Source organism: Biomphalaria glabrata, chromosome 11 (genome assembly GCF_947242115.1).
Source record: "Biomphalaria glabrata chromosome 11, xgBioGlab47.1, whole genome shotgun sequence".
In the NCBI taxonomy this organism is placed as follows: Eukaryota; Metazoa; Mollusca; class Gastropoda; family Planorbidae; genus Biomphalaria; species Biomphalaria glabrata.
This window is the reverse complement of record NC_074721.1, coordinates 25,108,234-25,135,063: the sequence shown is the minus strand read 5'-3', so window position 1 is coordinate 25,135,063 and position 26,830 is coordinate 25,108,234. Positions and strand designations below refer to the sequence as shown.

Here is a 26,830-nt window from a genome sequence, read left to right as displayed (position 1 = left end):
ATTGCTTACCAAACAGATGATCCATGGGTATCCAGATCTTTTGAGGGTTGCATCTGAGTTTTTATAAAAACACAAACTCTATCTGTAATCATGCTTAATATAGAAAAGGGTTGAAATAGCAGTTTTAAAAAATAAATCAAAATGTTTTTTTTTAATTATACATTGTAAATTTAATTATTTTTTTAAAATCATTATAAAATTTGTGAAGCATTAAAAAAATTAATGATAAAAATCAATTTAAAAATTATTGTAAAATGCCAAATGAACTCATTAGATTCTAAAAAAAAAAAAAAAATCAAAATTTTTAAAATTATGTATTTATTTTGTAGGTATACTCACTGAAATATTGAAATGCTGTTTAAAATACATATGATAAAAAAAATGGTACCCAGACTTTCCTAAATATTACTTATCAAATACCACTGTTTACTCAGATTTATTTATTGTCATTTACAAATGTTTAATAGAGACATTTTTACCACAATTTTACATATTTGAAATTTTTTTTATATTGAGAATTATCCTGGCTACACTTCTATTTTTCATATTTTCCCTATATGGATTTTCCAAGGTGTATGGCAGTAAATGATTTGAATTTGTCTAGATGACAATATTGTTTAATTTGATCTTTATATTTCAGGTCTAGGACTAGCAGTGTTTTGTTGCCAGTTTAAAAAACTGACCTGTAGAAGCCAAAAAACAATAATTTTACAAGTTCTGGTTGCTGTTTTGATGCTCCATGCAGGAGATAGGTTGAAGTTAAATATTCATAATATTGTACTCTTTTATGTTGAAGCTTTTTTTAAACATTTGTTTCTGACATTTGTTGTTGCTGCAGGAATTCCAGTTGTATTTAGCTTATTTTGACCAAATATTGTGATTTCTTATGAACAATAAAATATGCATTTACATATTTTGTCTTCAAAGATAATGGATGAGCCATCACTTCTTTCATTTTTTGTTTCTGGAGTCTGGGCAGAATCTGGTGTAACTTAACAAGCCAGGGTAATGTTAAAACATCAAATGCTTAAAAGAATTCTGTACAATCCAGTTTGTATACATTGTATTTAGCATTATTTTGCAATGCATTGTGAAAATGTTATACTAGTCAAACTAGCTGTGTTAGAAATCTTTTCCTTTACTTCATTTTATAAATTATAGATTTTCAAAACTATTATAAGTCTCAAGTGTTGACCTGATTGTTGACTACAAGGCAATGGTGTTTCTTGATTATGCCGACAACCTTTTTTTTTAATGCTCTAATGGCAGTAGGAATGAAAATGTACCAGTATGAATTTGTCCTAGCTTATAGAAGAAAATGTTTTTCTTCATCTTTTGTGTCGTTTTGACTATATTAGTAGATTAACTCTTTGGCTCCGCAACAATGCACAGGACGTTGATTTTAAAAAAGGGGAATAAAGTCGGACCAACGCTGGGGGCATTGGCTATTTCAAATTTATTTTTTTTTGTTTCTATTTCTCCAATTCTTGTTTTTTATTTCTTAATTTTTTATCTAGAATAGTTTCCCTTTGCTAAACATCCATAAATTTCCTTCATCGTGTTTTTATTTTGTACGAAGTTTGTAAAGAGATTACATTTATTTTTTCTGTGTGCGTGTTTTTTTTACATGGAGCTTCAACCAAGGCCATATAAACTTTGTAGATCTAAATATTTTTTTGATAAAGAAGTATAGTAATTCAGATGACCGTGATTTTGTTTCATCTGATGGTGATATTGATAAATCTAATTATATAGATCTAGATCTAGTAAATTAATTTATAGATCTAGACCTGAGGCTAGGTCTAGTAATGATGATTATCAGCTGATGAAGCAGCTCCACCCCCAGCTAATGTTCAATGTAGATCTAGAACTATTATAGTTTAGCTGTCTCTACATCATCTAGATCTAAATCTAATCAGATAGAGGTAGATCTCTAGATCTATCATCTAGGCACTGAAATAGATCAATTTCAGATGTGTTCCACCAAGAAATTGGGTTGTCAACCTATACTTAAGCAGCACTGCATCTATTGAGCTGGAATGTTGTTTTTTTCATTGACAATCACATTGTTGATAGTCTTGTCAGCAAAATAAATAGCTGTGCTGACCATAGGTCATAGGATTAAATTGAACACCCCTGCTAGAATAAGATCCATTTTCAGAGAATGGAGACCTATAATTATAAAGAAAGACAGAGTATGTAAACACTGTAGGTCAGGGAGAACGGTTTATGTTTGCGCTGGATGGGAGTCGAACCCACACATTCATATTGACTGCTTCCATGAATATCACAACTAGAAGGAATATTTATATACTAAGTACATGAAGAACTTTAGAAGAAAATACTATAAATATATATATGCTGTACAGTTTGACTAGTTTTAGGGTAAAAGTGTTTTGTTCCAAGTGTGTTGCTTTTTTTATGGGCTTTTTCGTTAAAGTAGTGACATTGGATTATTAGTTTTAGTTTATTATTTTTTGCATCTATTGCTGTTTCTTCTATGGTGTTCTGTAAACAAATGGATAAGAATGAGAAAAAAAGCTATTTGGATTTAATTTGAACAATAAATTTCTTTAAACATGCACTTGAATGGATTTTCAATGTCAGTTGGTGAGTTTTTCATTTTTAATTTTTATATTCAAACACCCAAAATTACAAAAACAACATCATTTGCAAACTAGAAAACATAAGAAATGGAAAGAGCATCCATTTCACTTTAATTCTATATCATATTTATTATTTTCCAATAATAAATAAAAAAGTTATACAAGTTATATTGAAGCAAAGTAGCGCACTCTGAAATGGCGGAAAAATTAATTCCGTCCAAAAGTGGAAATTAATTCCGAAGTAATACCGGAGTCAAAGAGTTAAGTTGTTTTTTTTATTAGTAAGTAATGGTTTATGTCAGGACTGAGTGGTGTGTGCTAATGTCACATGGTATGAATTTTGTCTGGGGGGACATGAGGATATGATTGTAAAGTTATGAACTGGTTCAGTGTGGAGGTAGATTTTTTAGAGAACGTTTGCTTTGTGATGTTGTTTTTTTTTTGTTGCAAATAAACATTATTCTTTACTTATGACAATAGTAGTAGTTATTAGTCATATATCCTCTAGCAAACTATAATAAATCTAGTATATTATAAGCATATTGAAAGCTAACTCTTTACCAACTATACTTTTAAAAGGATATTTGGATGCTAACAGTTACCTCTGGTATTTAAATAGCAAAACTCTCATACTTAATACTCTGGAGTTGCATAAGCCTGTGAAAAGAACCCACATTATTGCTCCTTTACATTCTACTCTTATTTCCTGGAGTGCCTTATTACCAAATGATATTACATTGATCAATATTGTTTACAAGCTTCTTAAGAAATCCAACATCCATGGACTAGAAACGTTTAAGTATTTTAACTTTTTCAGCAACTACTGTGGTCAAATGTCTTAGAATTGTCCCTAACCCTAACTTTTTTTTTTTTAAATCATAAATTTTACCTATTAGTTTGAGTTTTACATGCATAAAGCTTTATTAGTTTAAAGTGATATGTTTATCTAAATGATTTATAATGTTTTCACAAAAGTAAAACTAGTCTATTGTTTCCTGGATCAGATCAGAGTGGGAAAAACAGTTGCTAACAATATTAAATGCAAACATTTTTAACATTCATAACTAAGGTATAATATTTTTAAAAAAACATCAAAATATGTTAAGTCATGTATATAAAATTTTATTTCGAAAGATATTGAAAGTTCATAACTCTTGTCACTGAAAAGTCTTTGTATTCAAATCAGATCTAAATCCAAAATGAAAGTTTATTTGTGAATGCTGTATGTACAAATTGTAAAACCCTTTCCATGTAATTGACTTTAATTAGATAAGTACTCATGCAATACAGGGTGTATAGGACATTCAAACAAAATGAATTTTAAGGAAACAATTTTAATTAAAAAAAAAAAATGGAATGCCAATCTTCTCCTTGTTCCTCTGATAGACCGAAAAAGGTTTTGAAGGTAGAGAAAAATGCGAGAGTAGAGTTTGTAAGAGCAAATTGAAATCATTCTTTTTTAGAGATTCTTAAAACAAAAACTGAAAGTAATGAATATTTATGAATTGCAGTGTAATTTTTAATTTATGAATACCTTTGTTAGTGCCCCCGCTTGGGCTGCTAATAGTTTTTTTGTGGTCTGTCTGTAACAGTTTTAGGGTTAAATAAAATAGGAACAATTATGTCATAGGTCACCATAAGACCAAGCAATGCTGCAAAAGTTTTCAATATTTATAAACAAACTTTCTAGTAAGAGAAGACTAGACAGCTTGACATGACATTCTCTTTGTGAATGCAGACATTTTGTAGATGAAACAATACTTGGAGGCTTATGCTGCATGGAGAAACTGGAAAGTAAGTACTTTCTCATTCCAAATGTTTCTTTCTGCTGTTTTTTGCTTCATAGCTTTATAAGGCAAAAACAAAAATATGAATCTAGGGGATGAGAGTGATGGAATTATTACTCCTGTCAAAAGTAAATAGATCTAACAGGAGGTACTCAATTATTTCAATCAAAAGTAAATAGATCTAACAGGAAGTAGTCTATTATTTTGATCAAAACTCTTGGAATGAACACATTAAGCCAAAGGGAAACAAATTTAAATTCAGCCTTCTAAATGATTCACAACTTTAGAAATAGTTTTAAATTGGTACAACGCTAGCTCCATTTAATGACTACTTTTTCCTTACATTCTGTTTTCATCTTATAAAAAAATATATAATTTTAGCAACCATTTCTTTGTATTTAACCTATTCAAGCAAAAATGAAACTTTTGAAGTGGCAGATCACTATTGGTGTAAACAGCTGCCTCCTAAAAACAAGAAGTGAATTCAAATAAATAAGAAAGTTTATCCACACTTTTAAAAATGATACATTATTTTATGTTTTAAGAAAAATATACATGACATTGCTTAATTATTACAAATAGTTCATTATTAATATACCAGTGTTAAAATTGTGCTGTTGCCATTTTAGATTTGTCTCGAGATTTGTTTTTGCTTAACTTTTCTGTTATCTTCTTGAAAGGACTCATGCTGGGCGTAGATCCACTGGCGGCTGAAATATATTGAATGGTTAAATATGAAATAAGTTTTAAATTTAAAAAAAAAAAAGGTTTTATTTTTCCCCAACCATTAGCATTTTTTTCTGCCAGGAATATCAGACGATTTGTTACAGAGCAGGGTACCTAATGCTTTAGTTGGAAAGATTCATGTATATCATACGCAGAAGTTTTGCAAAGAGATTGTATCAGAACATCAATATTATTTGTAATAGATGTTATAGTCATTTACACTAAGTTGACTTTCACAAGACATTATCTAGTGACCCAGATTTGAGTAAGAAAAATGTTTCCCTACTGAAATGTCGATGCATGTTGCTTTATACAATTCTTTTTTTTTTAATCAATAAAAACATTTCATAAAATTTGTCTAACAAGTGACTTATCAATGATGATGACATATTTCCTGTCCAACAAGTTTTATTTAATGCAAAGCTAAGGATGACATGTTTCCTGTCCAACAAGTTAATGCATAGCTAAGGATGACATATTTCCTGTCCAACAAGTTAACACATAGCTAAGAACAACATTTGCTATATATTTAGTTTACTTACTAGCAATAGGTACAGTGTGGTTTTGTATTACACTGATCTGAAAAAGAAATTTGTCCTTCAAATTTTACATAGGGGAATACAGAATATATTTATTGTCAAAGTAATAAATATAATAATAATAATACTTTTTATTATCCATAAGGAATATGTCTTACAATTTGTGCACTATACTAAACAAAATATTATAACTATACAAAAAGAAATATAATATCACACCAGATTCACTGAAAAGTTACATGTGATAGTTGAATTGTATTTAATGATTTGATTGTAACGAGTGACAACTTATGCCTTGACCATCACAATCAAGGTTGTGGGTATGAATGCTTTAGTTGTTTGTGATATTGGTTTGCCATCATTAAAGCATTAAGTTGATATGACTGTTGTCATTGAAGTTATCATAGTGTAACTTGGTTTTCTTAAGTGGCACATTTCAAAGCTTATGTTTGACATCACTAGATGATCCCACAAGAAACGTAGGTCTTGTCTTTATGGAGTTTTTTTGGTCATTATCTTCAGGTTTAAAAATTATTTTTTTTCTTGAATACAAATGAAATATTATGAACCATACACCATCAACAAGCTTAAAAGAACAAAAATGGTAATAATTTTATATAGATTTATTACTATGAGATTACTGAAAGCATAAACAAGTTTAGATTGAAACAAAAAATGAAACAACTTACTCCTGAGTCAGGCGATGATGACCTTGGTGAATTAGATTGTTGGAGAGATGACATGCTGCTGTAACCTCTGGAAAAACCTGAAGTACTTTCACTTGAAGACTGAAAGAAAAAAGTGTAACTTCCAAAAGCCGTCAATTTTAAATCAAATCTAGAGCTTGCTTAATCCAAGTAACAGACAAAGCTGTACTAGGAATAATAGAGGGGTTTGTGTTCTTTTTTTTACTGTAGTAATTATTTTATTAGAATGTGAAGTCCAAAGTTTACAAGATAAATGTTAAGTCAAATGTTAACAAGCCAAATGTTAACATTTCAAATGTTCAGGAGATGAATTAGTTTCACTTATTGATTTAAAACTTAAGACTATTTGTCTAGTCTAATAATTTTAATCAAAAAGAATTTGCACTTCCATTACATTTTTTTTTTACCTGATAAGATTGAAAATCTTCTGTGGCAAGTTGTGCTGTGATAGACCTTGCTAATCTATCCCATGACCAATCCCAGAGATCTTTTTTAGTAAAGTCACAACAAGCCATAATTCTCAAAATGTTCGGAATGACACAATCCTCTATTTTGATTGGAACAATACGTTTGTTTCTTGCACCTAGTCAAAGAGAATTAGTTTTAGTTTTTCTTTTTAGCTACTTAAAAACTACAAGGTTTTTTATTTGTGCTTAATCAAATTATAATGATCTATTAAAGTTCAGTTAAAACGACATTATATTATATTCAACAATAATTATAGTTCCAACAGGTCATATTATAAACTCTTTCAAAACTACTGTTAATTTTGTTTACTTTAAATAACAAGCATTGATTTATTTCTGTAAGATACACATAGAATTTTTTTTCTCTGCTGTCCTTACTATAATAGCTAGTCAGGGTTTGTTTGCATAACTTTCTGAATATTTCTTTCATCGAGGCTGTTTCTAAATTCCAATCTTAATCTTTTAACAAATTATTTTTTTCAAAGACACTAGAAATTACTTCAATTTCCTGTTCCCTCAGGAAACTTTCTTTATAGAGAAGGATGAACCAAAGTATATCTCTCTATTTTATATATATAAACAGTGTGTATAAAACAGATTTTGAACAAAGAACTGGATTATGAACTTGCTATCAATTTCATCATTTCAACCACAAGCTAATATGTGTACACTTAAACAATTTGTTTTCCTATTGGTTGAATCTGTAAATGATGGTAAATGACTAGAAAAGTGTCCAACCTGGTGAAAGAGACTGTGCAAATGTGCTCTGAAACTCACAAGCTTCACTTTGTAGAAAGTTTTTACTTAAAACAACTATCATGTGTCGACACCTAGAAAAAGGAAAGAATTGGAAAATATGTATGGTTAGTAAAGTTATACAAAAATGTATAGCAAGAAAAAAATCCAAAACGTGTACCAAAGCTTGTAATTAATAAATGTTTTGATGTATAGCTACTAATATTTTAAAAACATGCATATTGCCATACATGTCATAAAGCTTTAGTTGGATTGGCAAGTAGCAGTTTCTATCATAAGAAGTCTAACATTCATGAAACTTTATCTTATCTTATATGATACAGACGTTACTTCAAAAAAAAAGATGATTAAGTCCTACGCGTCATGCATTTAGTCATGCATATTAACCAATGACCTAAACTCCGCCAAGTCACTGGTTTTCCTGGCTAGCTCAGGCAACCCATTCCATGCTCTAATAGCGCTAGGGAAGAAGGATTCGTACAAATTTGTCCTAGCATATGGAACGAGGCATGTGCCTTTATCTTTGCGTCTTTCTGAGTATTTTATTAAATTTTGTATTTGAAGATTATGGTTCAATGGTTTATGTATAATTGCTACTTTACTTTTAAGTCTTTTATCCTGAAGGCTTTCTAAATTTAGTGATTTTACTAAAGGTGTTACTCTAGTCAAATGTGAATATTCATTTGTTATGAATCTCACTGCTCTATTTTGTGTCTGTTCCAGTTTCTTAATTTTTTTCTTGAGTTGAGGGGTCCCAAACAGAGGATGCATATTCTATTATTGGCCTAACCAAGGTTAAATAACATTTTAGTTTTATGTTCTTATTTGATTTATAGAAATTTCTTCTAATAAACCCTAATGCTTTGTTTGATTTTTGTATAGTTTCATCAATATGGGGATTCCATGACAGTTTTTCATTTATTATAACACCTAGGTATTTTGCATTTTTAGTCTGTGTTACTCACTAGACTAGTTCTAATTTTTAGAAAAAAAAAAGATGTATTGAAAGATGAAACCATCTTGGTCTAAGTTAGTTTATAAAGCATTTTTATAGCACCTAAAGATGTCTGAAAGAAAATTATAAATATGCTGTGCAGATGACTGAAATGAAAATTTAGAGTCGCTTGATCTAACACAAGAAAAGAGTACCGGTATATGAGACTTGCTTGATCTAACAAAAGAAAAGAGAATATGAGGCTTGATCTAACAAAAGAAAAAGAGTATATGAGACTTGCTTGATCTAACAAAAGAAAGGAGTATACGAGACTTGCTTGATCTAACAAAAGAAAAGAGTATATGAGACTTGCTTGATCTAACAAAAGAAGAGTATATGAGAATTGCTTGATCTAACAAAAGAAAAGAGTATATGAGAATTGCTTGATCTAACAAAAGAAAGGAGTATATGAGAATTGCTTGATCTAACAAAAGAGTATATGAGACTTGCTTGATCTAACAAAAGAAAAAAAGAGTATATGAGATTTACAACTTGTGGGTGACCTTGCAAGTTATTAAGATGTGTATACAAAAGTTTGGATGACTTTTCAGGAAAAGAAAATGAAAGACAATATATACAGGACAATGGATAGCTTGGGAAGGAAGATAAGTTGAGGATTGTGTTTAAAAGCATTATTGATAATTCAAAGCAGAAAGTTTTCTTTTTAATTTCAAATTTTGTACCTTTCAGAAATTATTTTGGCATTAATTGCATGTTCATTCATTCCTGGCAGATCATCTCTAAATGGAACAAAGAGAGTAAAGCGATATTTGTCAGATTCAAATCTTGAAATGAGCTCACGAACAAATTCTAGATCTTTTGATGACTCTCCAATAGGATTATAGCAGATGTAAGCATCATAGTAAGTCTTTTTACCTGTCAATACTGTAAATGTAACATAATAAGTCTTTTTTTACCTTAAAATTTTAAACTTTCCTTCAAAGAAAAAGATCATTATTTAATCTTTCTTCACCATCACCAGATAACTAGGTCAACTTTCTGATGAAACAACATACTACAGATATGACCATAGGCTGGTATTTCACACATGTAATGCACTCTGTCTCACAACTGGAGCAGGATTGTCTCAAGGAGTCTGATGAGCAACAACTTTATTTACTGAGTTCGGGTAGTTTACAGCAAGTCACTCTTAGCATATCTGGGATATATAAGGGTGCGGGTTGTACAATTTTTTTTTCTATCTTGTTATTTGTGCAGGGTATACGCATGTATGGGTTATATGCCTATGCAGGGTATATGCTCAAAAATACTATATTCTGTTTTCTTTTGTAATTAAGTAAAAGGATTTTTTAAAATACACACATTCAAAATGGAAAAACTAAAAGTGTTCTGAAAAAAAACTTTAAAAATAGTTTCCTAGTAAAAGTGTGAAACAACTTTTTTTTTAAACATAGCCTATTTTTAGTATACATTACTAGCTTGAAAAATAATTCAAAACAAGAAAAGTTGCACTAACATTATTGAACAGGGTCCAGAGAGAATCAGTGAAGCTTACTAAATGATGATGTAACTGAAGTAGTGAGGAGTTACATTATTTGGAAGGGATTAAAATTCTTTGAAAGTATTCATAAGAAGTGAACTAATTATTCATAAGACTAAGAACTATGTTTACAACTAACCATCTTGTCTGGTAATGTATGGTGGAGTTTCTGAGCCTGGTCCAGGTGTCACTAGAATATTTATGAAATAAAATGAGATTATTAATTATTTTTATAGAATTAACAAGTCTTTGATAATGAAATAATATTATTAGATATTATTATCAATAAAGAAATATTTATAATATCTAAATATTTTGGCTTGGGTTAATCCTTATGTCCTTCTTAATTTCAAAATATCCCAAAATAAGATGATATGCGCATTAAGGTACAATAAATTCTGATGATGATAAACTGTTCAAAGCTTTAGCACTGACAGCTAAAACAGACACAAGTCTCAGAAGTTTCCAATGCCTGTAATTTATCAATGTAGATAAAGGATACAGATCTTGCTAGAATTGTTCAAGCCAAAGCAGAACTCACATGCCACTTTGGAAAGACAAAAAATATCAGTGAAATAATATGACACTCTTCTTATACACGAGAGTAAATCTTGGAAATATAAGAGAAGAGAATTAGAAGCTACTAGGCAGCAACGGCAATTACTCCATCACAAGGATCAAAAAGTGCAATGAACCTACCCCTTGCCAAAAACTGTTAACTCGATGCTATGCATAAAATCATCCGGCTAAGCTTATGGTAAATTAAAATTCATGAAAGCAAATGAAAGGCCAAAAAAAAATTTAAAAAATAAAGGAAAAAAACAAAATATCAAAGAATGTATAGGCTTCAAACTTTAAGGCTGATAGAAAACTAATGGAATAGTGAAGATGGAATAGTGTCAACAGGTTTTCTAATCATACAAATGGCGAATTGAAGATATAGATAGGTCATTAGAAAATTCTGATCATTGCTAGTCAAAATCAAGCTTTAAATTATCTCAATTCACATATATATATATATTAAATTGATGCACCATAGTATTTTTTATGAACATGTTATTGAAAACTCAGTCAATATAAATATTTTCTAAACATTTGTAACAAGTAGGCTACCCTAGTTTAATGATTTCATTGTAAGTATTACTGCCACTATACTACCAACTTTAAAGGGAAACTCCGATAGTTTTGACAATTTTTGATATAATATATGTTTTGATTTACAGATAATGAATATATTATTCTTTTTTTTAAATTTGCAATAATAACTTATAAATTTATTTTTTTTTGCCAACGTAATTTTCCTGTACATCCAAAACAGTCAGACTTTCACCGGGTTTCTATGTGACGTCACAAATACATTTAATTTAATCTATTGACTTCTGTATAATGGGAGACCATACAGCAAAGTTTACATTCTTGTAAAAGAAATATATCTTCGTCTATGCAGTTAGATCTAGGATCTTGTATGCTAAGAAAAAAATGCGTATTAAAAGTAGATTTACATGCTTGACTAACTACGGCAGTGTGTTTTTTTCTCGCCAGACCACTCAACACACAACAAACACTGTCACTTGGTTGTCTTGTCATGACCGACTACACGTAGTCTCGACTGGCCTTACACTGACCAGTTTGTTCGAATAAGTCAGACACACGATCTATTTACTTCTTGGGACAGGGAAAGGCATAGATGAAAATATTACTTTTTTTCTCAAGTTGGTTATACAATGCTTTTAGATCTATTTATACAAGTGTATATATATATATATATATATATATATATATATATATATATATATATATATATATATAACTGTATCATAGATCTGGACTAGGCCGTCACTAAGCCTAACAGCTACTGTAAGAATGAAGCAATACAATTGGTTAAATGTAGTTAGTTTCTCTTTCAGTATTGTTGAGGGAAGTGACGTATGAAATAGCTTAAAACAAAATCTCAAAGAATCCCGTTTTTTTTTAGATGTCAAGAATTTACTGTCTACTAAATATAAATGTTTCTAAGCATTTAAATACAACATGGTAAAATGTTTACTATTACATCTTTTCACGCAGAATTTAAATATGTCAATAACTCAAATTTGAAAAATCTTTGGAGTTTCCCTTTAATGTAAAGTTCCAATTTCAGACATTCTGATCTACAGTGCAGGTCATCTGTTTCTTTGGCCAACAGTTAACTCAGGGGCGCCCTAAAAATTCCGAAATTCAAAATTCCAGTTTTCATCGAGATTCAAACCCAGGAAACTTAGAAGCCAAGTGCTTAACCACTCAGCCACCATGCAACCCACTACCAGCATTATTAAATGTAAATCTATACAAACCTGTTTCATCCTGAATAGGTTTTAACAATGCCTTTGACTCTTTATCAATAAATAACTTAGCTTCATCGTCTGTTTAAAAAAAAGAAAGAAAGAAAGAACATTTGTTGTCTTGCTTTTTACAGTATCTGTAACAGAATCATTTGATAGCAGTTAAAATATTATAGAGAAGGACCAAATCAATTATTAACGGACACAACTTTATTTTTAATATGTTTGTAAAATTTCACATCATAAGTCTCCATCCATCTCATAAGTTGACAAATTTCCAAAGCTGGCATTCATCAAGAGAATTAGACATAAACATGCCATTATGTCAATAAAGAAAGGTATTAATCCTGACTAGAACTATCAAATGATGTTGACCTTCTTAAGAAGCCTAATAAATCTTTTAGTTCAGTTTCAATGCTCACCAGGCTGCCCACAGGTTCTTCGAATGCTTTTGTTCTAGCATTGTCTTTCAATTAATGTTTGATGCAAATCTACTTAAAAACAAATTTAATTGCTCCGCCACTGAAGAATTTTGTTTATTGAATGAAATGTGCTGTATAAAGGCAGCATGCCAAGCTTTGAAGTCAAAGATGACATGGTAGCGATCTACTTGTAGGGTTCTGGAATCCTTCCAACTTTAAAGTTGAAATTAGTTGAGGAATGTTTATTGTTCATTGTGATGACCACTTGACAACCTTTCTAACAGTTGGACAAATAAACAAGTAAACAATATCAGCACCAATAATGAACTCTGAACTACCTTTTCTTTACATTATTGAAACTAATGGAATCTGAACTTATTCTTTACAGTGTTGAAACTAATGGAATATGATCTTATTGTTTACTTTATTGAAACTAATGAAATCTGAACTAAATTATTCTTTACAGTATTGAAAATAATGGAATCTCATCTTAATATTTACATTATTAAAACTAATGGAATCTGAACTAAATTATTCTTTACAGTATTGAAAATAATGGAATCTCATCTTAATTTTTACATTATTGAAACTAATGGAATCTCATCTTATTGTTTACATTATTGAAACTAATGGAAGCTGAACTAACTTAGTCTTTACTTTATTGAAAATAACTGAACTAACTTCTTTGCATTATTGAAACTAATGGAATCTAAAATATTTAAGTGTTTACATCACTGACTAAGTCTATTACATAGTGAACATAAAAGTGCTTACTAATTGCTTGATGACAATCAGTTAAAACGTCAATTCTATCAAGTTGAAAAAGAAACTCCACCAACTTGCCAATTTTAGGTTTTAAATCAGGTCGTGACTTCCATTCCAGTAATAAAGCTTGTGTTGGAGATTTGGCCCTTTCAAATTCCTAAAAAAGGCATAATCAAAAGATGGTATGTGAAAACTGGTTAATTTTTTTTTTATTGATTCTTGTCTTGTCAGATAAAAGAAATAATTGTGCAAAATTTCAACTTGATACTATTTACCAGAGACAGACAGAGTGAGTTGATAATAAGCTTTGTAAAAATGTTAAAAATCTATTTGTATTTTATTTCACTTTTGTTTAATATTTAAACAGTAAAAATTAAATGCAAACTAGTTTTCTATTATAGAACTTAAACTAAACAAGTATAGTAGAATCTAAAAAAAAATCTAGAGAAAATTAAAAACTGATTTTGCTGTTTTATTTACACTGGGCTCATAGTGAAAAGACTTGAGCATGTTGGTGCTGTTATGATCTAATTACTTTAGAGATAAATAAAAGTTACACACACTAAATTTTTTTATTTTCAGACATAGTTTTTTTTTAGAGCTGGCTACAGCCTAATTTGTATGTAAAAAAAAATGAATGAGACTTAGCAATTTTAAGTTATATTACATAATACATTTTGTTGTTGTTTGTTTTGTTTTTTTTTTGCTTTTGTTTTATCAACTTGAAAAATTATAGGAAAAAAATAATAGGAACTTATACCATAATTTCTAATCCTGAAAAGCCAATTAACTCTGCCAAACCACCATAGTTAGGAATATATCCATTATGCATGACTACATCTTCAATGTCTAGATAAAGAGCAAGTCTGTGACAAACTGAATTTCTTAAAGCATGGAGTGGTACATCATAAAGAGATGATTCTAGAAATGTCTGCCAGCTTTCTTCTGGCATACATGCAGCCATCATTAGTTTTGACTAAAACCTTAAGCCCTGTAAATAAATAAAATTAAAAAAGATTATTTTAGACATTTTTAAAATATATATCTGAATGTTTCAATTCATAAAATAAAATATGCAATTCTCATTTAACTCAATGCAATAATTTCATTTTAAAAATCTTAATAAAAAACTTTTTTTAAAATATTGTAGAACACTTGTATTTTAAAATAGATTCAAAATTAATGTGAATTATTAATAAAATGCATTTTTATTGATTACTTATTTAATCTCATAGGAGAACGAAACATTAAATTTTAAAAAGTACATGGTTATCTTTTTCAGTGTACAGATAGAAAGGGATATAAATATTAATAGTATTTGTAAACATTGTTTTTTATTTTTAAATCTTCAAGAGAATTTCATGGCAAGTGTGTTTCTCAGAACGAAACAAATAGGGATGCAAAAATTGAAGGCATAAGAAATTAAAGAGAATAGGTGTAGTTCCAATGAAGCAAATTATTAAGGATGGATAGTGAAATTATAGAAATAATCTTTAAAATACTTTTAAAACAAACAAGTATTATATTAAATATCACTTCATCCCCTGACATTTCATCCAAATTAGATATTTTTTAATACACCATTGTATAATTTAACCAGTTGAGGCTTACTGTGAAGCTGGATGGATTTTAGTTAGTTCAGTTTGATAAAGCTTTGGTGCTCTATTTTTAGGATAATGTTGACATCCCCTAAATCAAACTGAACCGAAATCTGACTTACCCTTACTTTCTAAGGAAATAAAAGACCACTGTTCACTTTTAGTGGAGTTTTTGTAGTTATTACTTTAAAAATACTTTTTATTATTCAACTTGTTATATTTTAAATAAATATTAGCTTTATATAGGTATGATACTAAGCTTTATTTAGCAAAGTAAACTGGAGATTGTACTTTTAATCCTAATTATTTCCAAAAATTCAATGTTTAATTAGGTGACCAGTCATTTCATCCCCGGTCACTTCATACTCAGTCATTTCATCCCCCGATCATTTCATCCCCAATTAAATATTTTTCTTTTTCATTGTTTAATTGTGCTTTTAAGGCTTTGACTTTTAAGTCCTCATTTCATCTAATATATAAGTATGATTATGTAGAATGCTTTTTGACACTTTTTGACATGTTACTAATGCGTTTATATTGTTTCCTCTTCCACTTTGCATCCTTGATGAGAAATCTTATAATATATTATAAATCTGGTTGTGTACTTAGCTATAGCGCTTCTATTGGATATGGGGGATGTAATATTATAATATTATCCTGCACATGACTTAATGATCAAAGTCCAAGGTTTGGTGGAAGTAGTGAAAATCATTTGAGAAATAGAAGTGTGATTAGAATAATTATGACCATGCCACTGATAACTTATCATCAAAGGCCAAGGTGTAGTGCAAGTAGTGGAAATCTTTTCAGAGATAGAAATGCAATTAGAATAATTATGACAGTTCTGCTGATAACTTAACATCAAAGGCCAAGGTGTGAAGGAAGTACGACCATGGACATTTCTAGATGGTTTACGTAAGGATAGTCAGTTGCACAAGGCATCAGTTTTACAAGCTAGCGCTGGCACTGAAGAACGTCCAAGGAAGAAATATGCAACACTAGCAAAGAGAATACAAACGTTGTTCAGCAATATGAATCGATGGATCGTCTTCTGTATTTACAATCCAACTATCTTATTGGTGTAGATTAACACAGAAACACTTTTTTTCATTACCTCTATATATTTAAACATGTTAAATTTTTTTAGTCTTTAATGCCATTTAATTTTTATTTTATTCTTATCTAACGTGTTACACTTTTTGTCATTTAAATAAAAAATGAATATATCAAATATTGCTAATTTCATGACTTACAATTACTATTTGTTAGATAAAATGATATCAGGGGATGAAATGACCAGGGGATGAAGTGACTGGGAATGAAATGACCGGGGATGAAGTGACTGGGGATGAAATGACCGGGAACCATTTAATTAATAAAGTTATATTTCTGCAATTTAATAAAAACACAAGACACATTTATGTGTGAAAATTGTTAAAGTAAATAATTCACATTTTTGGCTACAAGAAAATTAATAGTAGTAATTGAAAAATGCCTTTAATATGTAGTGATGGGAACTAAACTAACTTTTAAAAGTTAAACTAAAACTAGTTTTCAACAAAAATAACATAGTTAAACTAAAAGTTTATCATGAATTTCAAAATATAGTTAAACTAAACTAAAGAAAATGAATTAAACTATATACAAACTTTTCATAACTTTTTTTATTTGGGGGGGGGGGGGGGCTGGGTTGAACTAGACCTATATAGATATAATCATCTGACTGTATGCCTACAGTACAGTTCGATCTTATTCTTTTAACATTGTAGTAATATTTATCCATAATAAAATCAGTAATAAATAATATGTTTCTTACACAAACGTTAATGCACAATAAAATTTTAAAAAGATGTCTAAATAAATATGTATGCTGGTATTTTTGCCATTAGAAAAGAATGGTACTCTTTTTTAAAAAATTATATTAACTTATTATACAACAGAAAATCTTACTTATACCGGTAAAGTTTAAAATCTCATTAAATAACATAGATTTAGAATTTCAAATTTAGATCTAGTAACCAAACAAATAGAAACAAAATCGTTGGAGTTTAAAGAAATATTTGACCTGTATAACTATTTTATAGTGTAAAATACATGCTTGACGAACCATGCTGATGTGCTATTTTCTTGTCTGACCACTAAAAATACAACTAACACTAATGCATAACCATTAAATGCGCAAGGGAAAAAAAACAGGATGGTCTTTCATTATGGACTGCACACTCATTACATTATATAGGCCTACACATGTACGTCTATCTGGCCAGGTTGTTAAAATCAGTCAGACACACCGTCTATTTACTTTTTGGGCAGGGTGTGTAACTATTTTAGTGTAAAGATATATCTAAGAACATGCTTGACTAGCCACACCAGTGTGTTATTTTCTTGTCTGACCACTCCACATTAAGCAAACACTATTGCATAACACGTAATGAAAAAAATGCAGGGTAGTCTAGTAGTATCATTGACTACACACGTACAGTACACTAGGCCTACATGTGTATGTCTAGCTGACCAGGTTGTTAAAATCAGTTGGACATAGTCTATTTACTTTATGGTCAGAGAGGGTTGGTTATCCTAATGCTTTTAGGCCTAGCTGTTGATTTAGACTTAGATCTCAATGGTAGCCTAAGTATTAAGACTATAAAAAAGGGTGTAATTGATGTTCCTGCAGTTAAAAAATTAATAAAATTATTGTTTGCCGCAAATGAATTAAAACCACTAAATATTGACTTAACTCACTAATCAGATTCCCACTAGAAACAGAAATTAAACACCACCACGTGGCTCACAAAAAAATTCGGAACAACCCCATTCATAATATTGCATATAAGCTTTTGGCAAAAATTGTTTAACATTTTATAATAGCCTACTGCTACTTTCAATTGCAAATATTTACTCCCATAACTTCTACCAGCATCTTACTTTACCCTTTTCAAATGCAAACTGACTAAGAAGTTGTTGACTGCATCATTTTTTTTATAAAGTTATTTGATATCACATGACCAGGGATGTGCGTTTCAACCCTGTTGAAAAGTTGTACAACGTTTTCATCCCCTTCCCCCTTGGTGTCGCCCAACGACCCCAGACAAATGTTTGAAACTAGTAGACCCTAATGCCACTAAGCAAAGTTGTTCATCTAACGACCTTCAAATTCTAGCATTGGAGACCATTAATACCTTCAAGCCCAGTGCTATTTTTGCATACACTGATGGGTCGGCATCAATAGATTCTGGAAGAGCAGGCTATGGAGCCTACATCAACATTCTTGGCTCCCACTCAGTCTAAATCTTTGGACCATGTGGTAGTGTTTGCAGTTTTGATGCGGAGACCATGGCAGTCTGTGAAGCCTTAAAAAACATTGACTCTCAACTCGGCGAGGGACATTTGTGGGCAACACAGATTGTTGTGGTCACTCAAAATCTGTACTACAGGCTTTGCAAAGCCCCGGATCATGGCCTCCCAATATCGACACTGTCATCATGGCTTCACACAACATAAAACAATGCTATGGCACCCCTGTAATAATGCAGTGGGTACTAAGTCACATAGGTGTGACTGGCAACACTGTTGCAGACTCCTTGGCCCATCAGGGAGGGCAAATTCCACCCACTGAACAGGCTGTAAGTTTTCATCATGCTCTGGCTATAATTCAAAAAACAGAAATGGAAAAGTGGTTTGAATGCTGGGACAATTCCCAAAAAGCCAGTGGAGTCTGGGAGCGCATGAAGCGCCCTGACCGCACTTCCCCGTGGTGGAGGCTGTCCAGGCCTGAGCAAGCTATTATATCACAGTGCAGGACAGGCTATTGTCCTGTTGGCTCATATTTCTCAAGGCTATGGCCAAATTTTGATTCACGGTGCCCCCGCTGTGGGGACGAAGAGGAAACCGTGCCTCATATTCTGTTTGACTGCCCCAGACTTGCTGATCTCCGTCTCGACAGGTCTGAAAACCAAAATTACTCGACCTGTATGGCGACATTTATGCACTACGCAAGACAGCAGGGTTTCTGTCCAGGGCTTTTGCAAGAGAGGATTTGAGCCTTTCAAGCCCTCACTCAAATGGAGTTTGATGATGATGATGATGATTTGATATCACATGACCAGGGATGTGCGTTTCAACACTGTTGAAAAGTTGTACAAATTTTAATTAAACGTTTTAGTTAGTAACTAAAAAAAATTAATTAACTCTTTCTCTCCTAATTGATGATACCAGCGTTGATTCCACCAGAATGTGGTAAATAATTACGGAGAGAAAGAGTTTTAACTTAACTTTTTTTTTTCTAGTTTAACAATGGCCTTAATTAATTTTTTTTAGTTAAACTAAAAGTTTCTAGCTTTTTAGTTAACTTTTGCCCATCACTATTAATATGCAAAGCTTAAATTAAGTTTGGCTCTTCTAATATACTTAAATTTTGTATTTTGTTATATTTGGCTCTTTTGGATGAAGAGTTTGCCAATCATCAATCTAGGCTATCAACAGCCTCCTTTAGTTGTGAATAGACTATTGATCATCTCATACAAATGAGATGAATGCTTGGGCATTAGCTATGGTCAGAACAATGTTGCCCAGCAGTTCCCACCTCTCTACGAAGCTGATGTGTTCAAAAGCAATGCAGGTGCCAATAAAGTTTTAGAATCAGTGGCATCTCAGGTTATGTTAGGGTGTAGAAATGCGTGCTGCAAGGTACGTCTAGTGCCAAGATGGTCTGGAATAAGTGGCATCGTAGGTTATGCCAGGGTGTAGCACTTCAAGCTGTCTAAGGATAATTGACTCCTGATTTTTCCTCAGGGTTGACTCATGAAGCCTTTCCCCTATAAGGATTTAGCTCCATGACAGCAGAGGTTAGGATTCAGATTTCCATCTTCTAGGTGGGTAACCAACCAAAGTTAATGAGCCCCTCCTGCTTGAAGCTTACTGTGTATCACTAATAGGAAAAATAATTTGAGTGTATATAATGTGCCTCTCTAGAAAAAGGCTGGATGTAAAGTTGAAATCTATAACTGAAAGATGGACCAAACAGCAAATAAGAGTTTTCCTTTTGAGAGGCAAGAGGATAGCTTCAACTTTCACACAAGTCATTTTTATTCATTTGCATTATTCCAGACCATTACATGGTTTCATCAGAAACTTTTCAGCCTAAAAAAACAACCAAAACATCCACACTACTTTCCCCATTGTAACACACACATTAACTCCATAACAGGAAAAAATGTCCAAGTAAAAAAATAAACTAATAAAATATATATATACAAATATGCTGTACGCACGTTTATGCATAGGGTTAGGGTTTACTGGGCATTAGGGTTAGGGTTTGGAAAAACCCCCCAACTCCAAAGTTCTGGATCCGTTAGTGATCTAATATCTAGTGTGACGTCAAGCATACTTTGACTTTGTTGCAAAAGAATACAAAAATCCTACTTCACACAAAAAGGATGTATGAAACTGAAGAAAAAAAAAGTTTGTTTTAAAATATTGTGACCCTCTTCAGAAATCTGGTTGATTGTATCTTTGTTTCAATTTAGATTCATAATTTAGACCAATTCAAAGTTCAAGGATTAATTTACATGGTGGCCTACTACTTAATTACTCCAGTTCGTGGAACACCTCTTCAGACCTTGGTCTAGGGTTCAGCAGAACCCAGTTTGGGAAACACTGATATAGTACTAGGCGTAATAAGTACAAGTAAGATATCCATAGTAGTCAATCTTCTTAATCAACTCAATTGCCTTAATTATAAGTCAGCTTATATATTATATTAATAATATTTTTATTCTAAAGTGAAAGCTTATTCTATATACTACTATACAGATTATAATTACCAGGTCTTCTTTTAATCCAGATCTACAACTAACTAGATCTCTATAATCTATATGAATTCAATTTTAATTCACCCTTTTGTTTTTTTTACTTATTAGAATAGATTAGATATAGATCTACTTACTTTCCAAGCTAATGAAGTATTTGATCAAGCTGGTTTTTTACATTGTTATCCTTGTAATTTAGTTATTGATTACTTCAGTTGATAGATTAGAGCTCTATATAAAATATATTGATATGATAATATTGATATATTGATTAGATTTCTAGTCTACTAGATCCAGATTCTAGATTCTTTCTAAATCATAAAAAAAAAAAATTTAGAATCCAGAAAAACAGCGAGCGTCATCAAACTCAAAGTCTCTAGCCCTAGATCTATCTATATTATATATACTATATATACATATTATTAATTATATTATATTATAAATTATATATATATGTATATATATGCAGGGGCGTCGCTACCTATTGTGCAAAGTGTGCATTGCACGCAGGCAGCCGAATGTAAGGGGCAGCCAAATCATTATTTCAAGATTCCATTGTGTTTAAAAATTTTGGTTCAATAATAAAAAAAAAAAATACTTAAATATTTTATTTAAATTCTTATAATTCCATTATCCTTCGAAACCATTTTTTTGGGAGATGATATTCGTACAAAAAGTTATTTTAGAAACTTTAAAAAGAAAAAAAAAGAGGCGTGCTAGGAATTCCCATGGGTTTTTCCATACGCGCCGACCATTCCTGGACTTGAATGGGGGTTGTTTGCTATATTTGTTTCGAGTTGAATAGCCCGCCCTGTAAGTAGATCTAGAAATTAGAAAGTCAATTTTAAAACATTGTCACTTTTATTTGAAATGGCTGTTAGTTGAGAGTAGACTTTTGTGGCTGATTATAGAGTGAAGAGTGTACAATATGTTCTTTTGTGTTCCAGTTTAAAATAAATTTTAATTATCTTCTTTTCCTAGTGGAATTAGTTAAAAACGGAATCTGTTTTATAAATATTTAATATTAGTACTACTTAATAGTTAATTATATATAGCTGTATTTACATTTCTGTTTAGTGTTTTATTTTTTTAAATTGTGAAAGTATTCCGTATTGGATTATTATTACTATTATTCTGTTTTGCATTATTGATCATCAGTATTTTTAATGCAGCCTTTCTCAAACTTTGGGTCCTCCCCCAGGGGTGGTGTGGGGGGTGACGAGTACCTCTAATTGGCAAGGGAGGGCGCAACTTCTTGGCAAAAAGGGGTGTTATAGAGTGTGTGTGTGTTTCCTAGGCAGCGGTAAGAAGAGGTTAAGCGATTGATTGGTAGTTATGCATTGAGAATTATAAAATTAGTGTAATGCAAATGTGAAACGGCAAACAATCTTGAGACATAAAAGAGTAAAGATTCTGTTAAGGCAAAAAGGAGTGTTATAGAGTGTGTGTGTGTTTCCTAGGCGGCAGTAAGAAGAGGTTAAGTGATTGATTGGTAGTTATGCATTGAGAATGATGAAATTAGCATAATGCAAATGTGAAATGGCAGACAATCTTGAGGCATGAAAGAGTAAAGATGTTGTTTTGTGGTGAGCTAGATTTTGTTTAAATATCATTATATTTTATTAATATTACATCTCTATCTCAAGTTAAATATGTGACTATTGTAATAATAACAGTTAGGCTTTATTGAGTTTATGTTCACATAAGAAGTTTCTTCAAGTTATTTAACATTTATTTAGTAAAAATATAAAACGCCTTTATTGACACAATTGTACTAGCTGTTTGTAGCGACAAACCAACAACAAACTAATAATAGCAATGAGAAGGGCGCCGAAAACATTTGTTAATTTCAGTGTTACTTATCCGAATATTTGTAAAGTTACATGTTTAAAAATTAAAATATATAAAGTAGGAGATGTTTTATCTTCTAATAAGACCTTGTTAAATGTAGACCGCTTTTTGCGAGGCGCATATGCAACAATATGGGTCAAAACATTTTGAAAAGAACATTTTAAATGTCTCAACTGGTGTGATTCTTCTGGACTTTTGTCTTTTTGTTTGAATTTCTTCTGTCTATTGCACTTCATTATGGTGACGAATTTTGTGTGAAAAAAAACCTTCGAGCCAGAGAAGTCTTACTTAACACTAAGGATATTTTTAAAAAGATCACGCCCATTATAGACGAACGTGCGCAATATGTAGGTCTACCTAGAATGTCCCTCGCTTAATACTATAGGCCAGGGCTGCCTCTTTATTATTAGATTTAATATGGCCCTCGCCTTTTTTTTTTTATTAGGATGAACAGTGCATTTAAAATGAAAACATCAATATTAGCCTTTTCGTCTTACTAAGAGAAACAGGCCAGCATACGCTTAGCGCCAAGTCCTGCCCGGAATAAAACTCCTTGCCAACTTGAACAAAAACCTTATTCAATTCTATCTCCATGAAGAAACTTTTACAACGCTTAAAATTTATGTATTTTGGGGAAAAAAAATGCCCATTTTTTTTATGAAATGTCATTACCTAAATTTGGATTCTATACATAGTGTTAAAAAATATAAATAAAAAAAAAAACAAACAACTAAATATTGTGTTATAATTAATATTAAGTTTCTTTTCTTTTTCATTACATTCTTTTAAAAAAATGCAAATTTAAAATTGAAAACAAAACATCTTATAGGGCATGGGAATACGACAATGATGCGAATTTGAAAGAAAAAGGAATGGTCTACAAAAGGAAATTTAAATAAAAGAGCGCTTTAAGTACAGTGACCAGCTCAGTCTTAAAGAATTGTTTTCTAAAAAAAAAAAAAAGAGGGGGTGGCATTTTTTAATTTTGCACGCAGGCGCAGGCGGCCACAACCCTCGCGGCGGCCCTGTATATATATATATATAATATATATATATACATAATGACATAAAATGTTAACACATTGAAGACATTGTCCCCTGATTGATGCTGTTTGGAGTTGTTGTTATATTATTTATATAATTAGACTTAATAATATACTATATAAGACTAAATTCAATGAAGACTACTCTATTTTAGAGTTTAGAATCGTCATGATCTAGACTCTAGATCTAGAATTAGAATCACTAAGAATTAGACTAAGACTAAGTCACTAAGTTAAGAATCTACTGACTACTCTAGACTCTAGTGAACTCTAGTTTAGTGACAGCCTAGTTTAGTCTCTTCTAGTGTCTTTAGCCTAGCTAGAATCAGATCTATCTGAATCTAATATCTTATCTTTAATCTAGTTAGAGTAATAAATGATAATACTAATACTATAAACTATAATAGTATCAACTAGATCCAGCTAGACTTGATGACTGATCATAATTGATGATACTAATATATAGTATATAGTATACTGATAGTGATTGATTTAGAATCTAGTATTTATCTAGACTCCTAGACCTAGATAGATCTAGATATATTATAGAATCTATAGTATAGTTTTTTTTCTAAATCTAGATCTAGCTAGATTTAGATGATCAGATCTAATTAATTATTAAATAATTAATTCTAATGATTAATGATTTTGAGTTTTCTTAGAATACTCATACTCCTTCTGAGTGATGTGATCAAGATTATACAGATCTAGACTAGGTCTAGAGTCTAGATTAATAGATCTAAATTTTAAGGACGTTCGGACCCTATCAGGATCTAAAAAGTTTTCCCAAACCAGCTTCCTTGTTTGACTGTTTGGATTAGTGGAGTGAATCTTGTACGTTTATATTCTATAAATAGATCTAAGTTGTGACTATTTTATTTTTATTTTTTGGGAATTCCCGCTGTCATTCTGTAAAAGTTTTCATGTATTTAGATCAGTGATTCCCAGAATAATAATAATAATAAAATAATAATAATCTTTATTATCCGTAAGGAAATTTGTCTTACAATTTGTGCATTACACCAAACAAAAAACATTATAACTATAAGAAACCAAAGTGTACATTCACACCAGACGCACTCATAATTTACATGTGACAAAGTTTATACCAGATTGTTCTTATTTAATGATTTGATTGCCAGGGGAACAAAAGAGTGTTTGTGTCTGTTTGTCTTTGCTATCGGTGTCTTGTATCTCTTTTGTGATGGTAAAATCACAAAATCCTGACACAAAGGGTGATTCTTTATTTCGAGGATCTTGTTAGCTTTTTTATAGATGTTTGTCTCAAACAACTGCCCAAATGGGTACCTGACATTAGTTGGGGCAAAGTAAACACCCAAGTTAATCGTAGGCCACAAAAACAGATGAACTTTACATCATCTGTACCCTATAGACCACAAGGTCTGAAAGGGGAACTAGTTAGGCTAGGTTCACATCTAACTTTACATTCACTTGCACCTATCCTTTGATCTGCTGGACAGTTGGGGTACTACACAAGATCTGTCAACCTTCTTTCTCCATTCTTATCTGTCATTCGGATGTTCTTTCTGAAAATATTGAAGCCTGCCTTGCTGGACCACTTCGGGGGTCGATTTTGAGTTTTGTGTTTCCACACAAACTGTCTTTGAAACCTTGTTAATATTATTTTCATTTTGTTTCAATGGAGACAGCATGACACCCTATGCGCGAGGGAGGACCTAAGTTTAAGTCTAACTAATTTAACTATTTAAACAAGATATTAACATCTAAAAATAAAAATTTAAAAAAATAAATCATTTGAATAATTACAGGGTTAAAATTCAAAGCATTAATAACTATTAAGGTACACATCATATATTTGTGTATGAGTTAACATTACTGGGAAATAAGCTTTAAAGTTTCGACCTGTTTAAATGAGATCCACTATTGTAGACCCACATTTTACATCTCGTAGACCCCCAATTCATTTTTTCATCACTCTCGTTGACCCCTTCGAAGTCGTCTATAAGATAAGATAGAATATAGACCACTCAGAGGCGCTCAAAGATTCCGAAGTTGAAAATCCTAGTCTTCACCAGGATTCGAACCCGGAACCCCCAGTTCGGAAGCCACCGCTCAGCCACCGCGCCTCCCCTGGCCTAACTGATGTCTTAAATTATATTTGGTCTAATTGTTTTGAAGAAGCTCAATCTCTTATTCGAATCCTCAAGAGAAAACTTTGAATGGTCTAAAATATTGTGATGTCGGATTTTCACTATCTTTTCTAGTTTACGAGATCTAAACGGTACGGACGGACACACGTTCACGCAAAACTAATAGCGTCTTTTCCCCTTTCGGAGGCCGTTAAAAATGGACGAATCCAAAAAGAAATGTCGACGGCTTAAAACTATATATCTATTGCTGCTTATGTTTATATGAGATGGTGACAATCTGGTAAAATAGATAAAGATTTAAATAGCCTACTTTCGAGCAATCAAAGAAAACGTCCAGTGTAGAACCTATTGGTGGACAAAATGTTCGCTTCAACGTCACAAAGAGAAAAAGTTTAAGAGCGTCTTACAATATTTCTACTTATAACAACATCCGGAAAACTCATTATAGATTTAAAATTGACTTTACCAACTGTTTAAGAAAGTTTTAAGAACTGTTTTACACAAACCTACATTTGATAAAATAAAAAGAATTAATGTAAGCAGCAATACAGTTTAAAAGTGGATTGATATAACGAGCCATGGCATTGAAAGCTGCTAACAACATATATTTTTCTTTAAATTTGGACGAGTTAACCTATCTAAGCATATCAAGATGGGTGAGTCTCAAATTAATCGGACGTGTAAAATTTATAGAATTATCAACATTATGTCCTACAAGGTGATTGTGGTGGATTAATTGTTGGTCTAAAAACCATGCGATTTTCAAATTTAAATGTGCTTATAAAGGTGTTAACACAAATTACTTTGT

General features: G+C 31.3%; 2 protein-coding genes across 12 annotated transcripts in view; one reads left to right on the top strand and one right to left on the bottom strand.

The window, feature by feature from the left end:
• Positions 1–2,582, top strand: part of LOC106070948 (glucose-6-phosphatase 3-like) — a 35,129-nt gene extending 32,547 nt beyond the window's left edge. For all 4 annotated transcript variants that reach the window (XM_056045495.1, XM_056045493.1, XM_056045497.1 and 1 more), the window contains one exon: positions 641–2,582. In XM_056045495.1, coding sequence (XP_055901470.1) covers positions 641–867 — 227 coding nt within the window. In that variant the 3' untranslated portion in view covers positions 868–2,582. The remainder of the gene's footprint in view (positions 1–640) is intronic.
• Positions 2,583–3,712: 1,130 nt separating this feature from the next.
• On the bottom strand, positions 3,713–24,741 carry LOC106070923 (myeloid differentiation primary response protein MyD88-like). 8 transcript variants are annotated; one of them, XM_056045492.1, is made up of 13 exons: positions 24,564–24,722; positions 21,134–21,225; positions 14,352–14,582; positions 13,601–13,748; positions 12,417–12,485; positions 10,223–10,273; positions 9,266–9,467; positions 7,571–7,662; positions 6,773–6,948; positions 6,348–6,446; positions 5,662–5,698; positions 4,992–5,103; positions 3,713–4,858 (listed from the first exon to the last, which is right to left on the bottom strand). In XM_056045492.1, the coding sequence occupies exons 3-12, from the start codon at positions 14,556–14,558 to the stop codon at positions 4,997–4,999; spliced, it is 1,188 nt and encodes a 395-aa protein (XP_055901467.1). In that variant the 5' UTR covers positions 14,559–14,582; positions 21,134–21,225; positions 24,564–24,722; the 3' UTR covers positions 3,713–4,858; positions 4,992–4,996. The 8 variants fall into 8 exon arrangements, with proteins under 8 accessions (XP_055901467.1, XP_055901462.1, XP_055901464.1 ...); XM_056045487.1 differs by having other exon boundaries at positions 3,713–5,103; positions 21,134–21,227; positions 24,564–24,716; XM_056045489.1 differs by having other exon boundaries at positions 3,713–5,103; positions 21,134–21,227; positions 24,653–24,711.
• Between the last annotated feature and the right edge of the window lie 2,089 nt (positions 24,742–26,830).

Excerpts from the sequence above, each read along its gene's own strand:
- LOC106070923 (XM_013230942.2), bottom strand. The coding sequence starts at position 14,558 with ATGATGGCTGCATGTATGCCAGAAGAAAGCTGGCAGACATTTCTAGAA. Across the intron at positions 13,749-14,351 it reads TTTCAGGATTAGAAATTATG|GAATTTGAAAGGGCCAAATC; the intron begins GTATAAGTTCCT and ends TGCCTTTTTTAG. Across the intron at positions 6,949-7,570 it reads TGCACAGTCTCTTTCACCAG|GTGCAAGAAACAAACGTATT; the intron begins GTTGGACACTTT and ends CTCTTTGACTAG.